The sequence below is a fragment of the Alosa alosa genome, chromosome 18, assembly GCF_017589495.1.
Source record: "Alosa alosa isolate M-15738 ecotype Scorff River chromosome 18, AALO_Geno_1.1, whole genome shotgun sequence".
Taxonomy (NCBI): Eukaryota; Metazoa; Chordata; class Actinopteri; order Clupeiformes; family Clupeidae; genus Alosa; species Alosa alosa.
In genome coordinates, this window is record NC_063206.1 from 7,643,115 (window position 1) to 7,651,407 (window position 8,293).

The following is an 8,293-nucleotide window of genomic DNA, read 5'->3' on the forward strand; positions in this document are numbered from 1 at the left end:
AATGTTGGGAAATTAACATTCTAAAGAATATCTGAATTCATTGAATTCAACATAGAATTTTAGAACCTTCAATTGTTGCGGAACTTAGAATGTTCAAAAACCTACACCTTTAAGGGTTAAAGGAGTACCGTCACACCGGTGTGACGGGAATGTTGGAAAATGAACGTTCTAAAGAATATCTGAGTTCATTGAATTCAACATAGAATTTTAGAACCTTAAATTGTTGCGGAACGGAATGTTATGTTAGAATGTTCAAAAAGAGTTCCATCAGTTCCATCTAGTCTTGGGCTCAAAGAGCAGGTCTGGGCCCCACTGTGCTGAGGACACCAAAAGGCCTGTTGATGTAGGCTACGCGCACGAGTTCGAACTTCGAGGTGTTCAAACCACCAGGTCGGGCCTCTCCACCAGCTTGAGGGCCTCGTGCATGCCTGCAGCAGACAGGCGACGGTTGATGTTGCGGTAACGACACCGTATGAGGTTGTGGTAGGTGGTGCGCAGGTCGCGGTTGAAGAAGGCGTAAATGAACGGGTTGATGAGAGAGTTGGCATAGCCCAACCACAGCAACGTGCGCTCGACCCAGAGAGGCACACAGCTGCACTCGGTGCCGCAGATGAAGGGCCGCGCGGTGGACAGCAGGAAGAATGGCAGCCAGCAAACGGTGAACGCGCCCACCACGATACCGAGCGTGGCCGCCGCCTTCTGCTCCCGCTTGAAGATGGAAATGCTCTTGTGGTCATTGCCACTGGCCGAGCGCAGAAGGCGAGACAGGCGTGCACAGTCCTCCACCTCGCGGTGCAATTTCAGCGCCACGGACACGCAGTCTACACTGCGCTCCTCGCCATCTGCCTCTCCGTCGGGCCCCTCCTCTTCCTCACCTGGCCGGGGGAAACCGGTGATGGTGTGCTTGGCAGCGCTGAGCTTGGCCGCACGGTAGATGCGATGGTACATGACCAGCATAACAGTCATAGGGATGTAGAACGCTACCGCCGTGGAATAGATGGTGTACCCAAAGTCCTGGCTGATGAGACACACGCGGTCGTCGTTAACGTTCTGGGCCCAGCCAAAGAGTGGGGGCAGCGTGATAGATGCGGAGAGCAGCCACACGGAGAAGATCATTTTCGCTATACATCTTCCACTTTGTCTCACAGGATACGTCAGTGGCTTAGTGATGCCAAGATACCTGAAATAAAAGAGTGCGTTTTTAAGGTGGATGACATCTTATAGCCTATGCATTTTTATGCTGAGCTAAAAGACAGAAAACTACTCTAAACTATTAATTACTACTAACTATTAATTACATTCTGATGACTTTCTTAATAGATTAGTTGTGTTATTGTCTTCTAATAAGTTATGCGTGTTTTTCTTTCATGTATACATAAAATGTATAAGATGGTATGACATGAAAATATGGACACTGGTGTCTTCATGTCATACCATTTTAAACATGTTGGGCTTGTGTCTGCTTTTGTGCTATCTACACGCCTGTGTGTGTGTGTGTATGTGTGTGTGTGCGCACGCGCGTTGAATGAAATAACATAAACATATCTGGCGACTGGCGTGACTATACACTCTTACAATGAATGTGTTGTCCCTATCTGGACACAGAAATGTGATTAAAAAAACGCAAGTTGTGTTATTTTCAACACATATTGTGGAACAAATAAAAAAAAAGAAACAACATAAACTGTGTTGTCCCTATCTGGACATCGAGATGTGTTAAAACAACGCAGGTTGTGTTGTTTTCAACACATTCGTTTTAAGAGTGTAGCCTACTGCCAATGCAAAAAGAAAAATCAACTTAAAAAGTGTAGAGGACCATGTGCAATTTTGCACTAACCTGTCTATACTGATTACGCAGAGTGTCATGATGGACGCGGTGCAGCACATTACATCCATGGCAATAAAAACATTACAGAAAAATTGTCCAAAAATCCACCGGCCACCTATCAGGTCGGTGATGCTGACGAACGGCATGACGGCGAGCGCAACTGCCAGGTCTGCCAGCGCCAGTGAGACGATCAAGTAGTTTGAGGGCTGTCGCAACTTCTTCACAAAACACACCGAAATTACCACCAGAAGATTGCCACAAATGGTGATGAAAGTGAGTAAAGTAAGCACCATGCCGATCACGACCTTCTCCAGTTTACCGTGACTGATAATCTGTTCACCACAGTGCGAGCCATTCGCCATTTCCATAAGTAGACTCGGAGAGCCCGAGGGTAGGGCGCCGTCGGACCCCGATGCTGCTGCCGCCGCGACCACAGCTTCTCCAGCCTCATGCGCAATGCTGATGAGCCGTGGTACCAAAGCCTCTGAGATCAACATGTTGGTATTGGCCGTGCTGGGGTCCATGAAACGCTCCCCAATCATGAAAGAACTCCTCCAACTCTCCGAGTTCAGTGCGCCTCCGGTTCCGTTGGAGTCAAGCAGCACCATGGTGCGCGCCTTTTATCCATGGACTTTACAAGCCCGTCTGCTGGTGACAAAACTCACAGATGTGCGCTGACTAATCGCGCATCCCATTATCGCCTTTGCCACACACTCATTGTGAGCAGCCAATTTAGCCACGCTATTTTTAACCTGCTCTCCTTTGCGAAAAGAATGATTTGAAACAGAAGCCAAAGTTTTCATTACGGTATAGAGGTGGCTGTTCCACTGTCTGTCACTGAGATAACAGCTTCACGAGAACTTGTATGAGAAAGGGGGAATACAATTTGTCTCGCACGCTAGTGACGTCAAAGACCACATCCACCTCCCAGGAGAGTTGAAGACACTGGAAATTGCACGTGTGCTGCAGCTGAATGCCTTGCCTAGTATAAAGCATGATATGACTCCTAAAATAAGATGTCAACCATCAAAGATATGATAGGCCCTAGAGACTTTTATATGCGAGCGTGACAGAGCGTCTCAGCTCTTGTCAAGTTTCATCATTTAACCTATAGCCTATGCTATTAACAGAGTCCAATGCATGCAACTGAGAAAATGACTTCCCGAGTCGTGAATAAGAATAGCCTATCCAACGAATACACAAAGATACTACCTGTTATCTTAGACATCACCATAAAGATGAGTCATTTTAGGTAGTCTGCCCTTGAAATGACATAAAAATAATGATAATAAAAAAATAACATTGTGTTTACAGTAAATAGGCTACTATCAGGAAGTCTGTATAGGATACTGCAGGTAGGCCTATGTCATGAAAGCTTCGTCTACCTAACTAAATAAGTTTTAGTAATTTAAGCTACAATTTTTAAGTAGGCAATAATAGATGTTAAGAATATCGTTAATCTAAAAGTCGTCATTTTATTATCACATATAGCACTAGAAGCCTAACTGGTAGCCTAGAAATCTAGATGCACCCTAGCGGCAACAGCACTCTGGTGTCATCTAGTGGTGAAATAGGCCTATCGTTGGTAGAGTGTGCAATAAAACTGAGGAAATGCAAGGAAGGACATGGAATATACACACATAGCTTCGCCTACCTACTTTAATCAAGACTTCAAATCTTGGAATATCTTTTATTCAGAACAAGAAAATGTGCATACCGTCCATAAAGTCGACATGCAAAAAACTATTTATCACCCTCATACCATATGGCTAGGACAAATATTAAACAGGCTACCACCTGTACCACCTGATATCAAATATTGTCATAGACCAGTGTGCAATTAAATCTTTGCACTCCCCATTTCCATTTTGAGTTTTTGCTCGAAATTGCACACCGCCTACTAACAATGGCCCTGTTTCCACATACTTTGACTTACACTGACGTGCTTGACCTCTTTTGAAAGCAGAGGCCTTGTAGATTATTTTGGTACCAATAGATTGACTGTGTGATGAACTGTCAGAGAGTGGCAAAGGGTAGAATGATAGTTTTTTTAGGCGGTTTTGGAAATGACCACATTCTGCCCTCTTGGTCATTCATTTTGTCTTGGAAACAACCCAAAATGCATAGTGACAATAAAAGGCTTACTGACAATAAAAGGCTTACTGTGTAGAAGCATAATCCTGGTCTCAAATGAAAGGTAACACTTTGAGGTTTCCTGTAGACTATTTGGAATGTATGTCAGGGGTTCTGATATAGAATGACTACACAAAATATGAAATTATTACACAAAAGTCTCTATTTTTGCATTTTCTTTGTCGGTTCAATGGATGTGTATAAGATGGGACTTTACATATGCACAAATATTGGATAAAACAACATGAATGTTCAATGTCTAGGGATTCCTGTGTATATTTCAATACCCAATATGCTGCATCTACTTATTGCTAAGGGATAGGCTATACACTGCAGCTAGAAAGTAGGGAAGCACCAAAGGCGGAGCCTCGGAGGATAGCATTTTTGATCAAATTTAATTGAGACATAGTAAGATTAATCTGACAATGTAAAGCACTATAAATTGTACATAAAAAAGGTTGTCATGGATTCCCAAGATGTGTGATATGCCTACATTTGGCAACAATGTTGCTGCTGATGGTTTCCGAGTTCTGCTACATGAAATGCGACCACAGCTATATTTGTAAACTTTACACATCCATAGCCTATTTTGTAAGTGGACAAAGTCTGATGTTATCTAACAAGGAACACGTGCATTGTGTAAGTGTCCTTCCACCGCCCTGTAGAGGGCATCATAGTATATCCGCTTCGCCTCATTCAAACACCGTGTAGCCTGTTACTGTCATGGCTGCTGTAGCTCTAGTACAGGGAGCTAGCAGGGGACTCGGTTTAGAATTTTGCAAACATATTCTTTCATTCAAAGCTCCTGCGGCTGTGATTGCAACATGTCGAAATCCGGAAGGAGCCACAGATCTGGCCGCTTTAGCAGCACAGCACCCGGGACGTGTCACTGTTCTCAAAGTGGATGTCAGTCGGGAAGATGACATCAAAGGAGCGGCTGAAGTTGTCAAGAAATCATTCGGTAAAGTGGACTTGATCATTAACTCTTCCGCGATGCTTCACCCTACTGGCAAAGGAGAGACAGGTTTGCGAGATGTCTCCGCTCAGGTACGAGAAATGTCATCCAGTGGTAGGCAAACGTGGGGAAAGCAAAACTGTCCATAGTTGTAGGCTGTCATATGCTGGCTGGTGCGCCGTTAATGTAGGCTAAATTGATGGATACGATCATTTCACTTCATAAACTGTAGGCCTATGTGAAGTTTTGCTTTCTGATTTCTGTGTTTTGTTTGTTTTTCTTTGCCTTTTTTCAGGGGGCCATCTCCACACTTATTACAAACGCTGTGGGACCCTTGGTAATGGCCAAGTACTTCAGCCCTTTGCTTCAGAAGGGTAGTGGGCTATTTGGTCAGCAGCCCCTTGAGAAGGCCAAGCAACACAGTGGAATTATTGTGAACATCACTGCAAGAGTTGGATCAATTGGGGATAATGGTATTTTTACACACAAACATATGTCACAGAACACTTGGAGGTGCAAACAATATCAGAGTTTTGGTTGATTTGACCATCAGTTAACATCTTAGGAGTGATTAATGTCAAAATATATAGACTGGAGTAATTCAACATTTGACACCTCCAATATGTTTAGCGTTCAAAAAACATCAAATAGCCCATTTAAGTTACCAAATTCATAGCCAAGGAGCCAGAGGTGAACGCACATGGATGACTATAAAAACGGCGCTTTCATTATACAACTAAACACAACAAAATACCTGGCTCCTTACTATATGATCCCAATGGTGATGGAGCATTTGTTTGCACTTCCGCCCACAAGAGAACTGAGCGTTTACTTGGTTTATGTGCCAGCCCAGTGTGGTCTTTCCAAGATAGAACAGGATTGTATAAGCCAACAATGCGCAAAATAGGCATCGTATTTGCATTAGAAAACTACAGAAAGTAGATGTCTTAAGAGGAAAATTAAAACTAGTGATGTCACATGGTAGAAAAGTGTTGTTCATTTACACGGTATCTGTCTGTCGGTCGTGTCTTCACAGCACTAGGAGGTTGGTACAGCTACAGGATGTCCAAAGTGGCCCTGAACATGGCTACTAGGAACTTGTCCATTGAGCTCGGACGCGGTCGGCCCAAGGTGCTGTGTGTGTCCTTGCACCCTGGCACACTGAACACTGACCTCTCGCGACCCTACCACAGGAATGTGCCCAAGGACAAGCTCTTCAGCACCCAGCACTCCGTGGAACACCTCATGGCTATTATAGATAGTCTCAATATTGACAAATCTGGGAAGGCTTATGCTTGGGATGGCTCCGAGTTGCCCTGGTGATAAACTGAGAAACACGTGTACTGGAGTTCCTTGAAAGTGGTGTTGATATCTGTATGCCTTTGTTGTTCAAGAAACATTTGGCCTCTACCCCAATTAAAAGTTGTGTTCATTTCAGGGATTGCATGATCTGTGAATGTCATTCCAGAACAGAATGTACTGTACTGCACACGTGTCACAGATGAATACTTGGTGAAACTAGTTTTCACCAATGATTGAATTGATCAACTGATTCCAACATAAATGATAGAAAGCCTGATGTATTAAGTTGTAGATACTTCAGCAGCAGATGGTTCGATTGAACTTACCTGTTGACATCGACATAACAAGATAGGCTATATAACTACAGCCGAAGCAGTGGGAAAGATGGGATATGTAATGCAAATGTGTTAGTGTGGAAGTCATGTGGCATAAGTAATTCTTCACTGGTGAATTCAAGACTGTAGCCATTGAGTCAACATTGGGTCCAAATGTGCATGGTGGGAGAAATCAGTTCCTGCCATTCTATTATATGTACAAATTCATAAACACGTGATGTATGTTTTCTTTTAAACAATTTATTTTAAACATTTTATTTCAATTTGTGTGCCATTCTATCTATGCTAGCGGAATACCCATACAAACCCTAGGCAAATTTGTGATTTGCTCTGCAGGTCCACCTGGCCATAACACCATTGAAGCCCATCACCAATGTCCCTAAAACACAGGCATGCAAACACAATCGCTAATCTGGCATGGACATGTATTTCTTTGGAACTGAGTAAACAACTGGATTTAAAACCTTTGTTTACAAGATTGCACTTCTGAAACAATTTGGTAAGAGTTTAATGCACCAATTTAAGTTTAATTTCACTGCTAGTTACGCGCCTGCGCAAAGTCGTAAGTCAATGAACTTTTTCCAGACCCACTCTCAGTTACAATTGAGAAGGTCTGTATGCTAACCAGGCTAATCTTATGCCAATGAGGGTTGAACAAATCCCAGGTATCCAAAAACTTAGTTGTGCAACATCTGCATGTGCTTTCTGGGTATGCCTTTGTGTGGCTATATTACCATAGTTTCATGTGATCATGTAAACTAATGCATTCAGAGTAGCCTAAAGAGAGAGGGGCGCATGACGATGCCAACTGGGCACGGGTAGAAGATGGCATAGGGCGAGTAAAGGAGCAAAAACGAGTTATCGTTAAAACGTTTCATAGCCTAGTCTAGGGCGCAGTAATTTTAGTTTGAATAGTGGCATAAAGGGCACCTGGGTGGAGAGAGAAAGCAGTGTATAATTTCTAAAAAATAATGACCAATCTGTACATCTGCTGTTTTTTCAATTGGCATTTCATTATTACATGGTATTCTACAACTTTCAGTAAGCGATGGCTTAACAGATTATTATTGTAAAAGGCAAGTCTGTGTTCTCCCATTCTCTGTATGGTTTCTTCAGTTAACTGAGATCAGCTCACCTCTGCACTCTATTTCTCTGTCAGTTACTTAACCATTCAGCATACCATTTTACAACTAGTAACAAGTGATTATTTTGGACAACAAATGAGTGATACTACTGTAGCATAACATTTTATGTCTTGGTATTGGGTGGACATTTTGAGCATGTTTTTTTTTTATATTTGTGGGGGTCCCTCAAAGTATATTACAACAGCTTTGGGTGAATTAGAGTTTGTCACCACTCACTATTTATCTCATGCTGGGATACCCTGACACAGGTGCATGTCTGTGTCAAGTCTGCCTTACCACAAACAAAACGCACAACTAGCCTATTCAAAAACAGTTGACTGCATGTTCTTCCAGGGAAAAAGTGGCCTTGTTGGCTGGCAATCAACATGATAATTAGTTTCAGTGAGAGCTCCACTGCTTATTAACTGCCACCAAAACTATGCGTTTAATGGCGAGGATGAAACCACAACACACCCAGAGAGCTACTGCGTAAATGCGCACGGTCGCCCATTGACAACATAGCCAGCAAAACATATGCGAGTCTCACACGTCCAAACGAGATAGGCCAACTAAAATTCAGTGGCGTTGCATCATTAAAACGTACACCTTGCCTAAT

The 8,293-nt window shown here is 43.0% G+C and overlaps 2 protein-coding genes across 2 annotated transcripts; one reads left to right on the forward strand and one right to left on the reverse strand.

Annotated features, from left to right (window-relative positions):
- Nucleotides 1-211: 211 nt before the first annotated feature.
- On the reverse strand, nt 212-2,698 carry htr7a (5-hydroxytryptamine (serotonin) receptor 7a). Its single transcript, XM_048269965.1, has 2 exons — nt 1,838-2,698; nt 212-1,180 (listed from the first exon to the last, which is right to left on the reverse strand). The coding sequence occupies exons 1-2, from the start codon at nt 2,434-2,436 to the stop codon at nt 379-381; spliced, it is 1,401 nt and encodes a 466-aa protein (XP_048125922.1). The 5' UTR covers nt 2,437-2,698; the 3' UTR covers nt 212-378.
- A 1,912-nt stretch (nt 2,699-4,610) lies between these two features.
- On the forward strand, nt 4,611-6,353 carry zgc:65997 (uncharacterized protein LOC794398 homolog). Its single transcript, XM_048269962.1, has 3 exons — nt 4,611-5,008; nt 5,212-5,389; nt 5,953-6,353. Exons 1-3 carry the CDS (start codon nt 4,685-4,687, stop codon nt 6,237-6,239), a joined length of 789 nt encoding a protein of 262 aa, XP_048125919.1. The 5' UTR covers nt 4,611-4,684; the 3' UTR covers nt 6,240-6,353.
- Nucleotides 6,354-8,293: the final 1,940 nt, after the last annotated feature.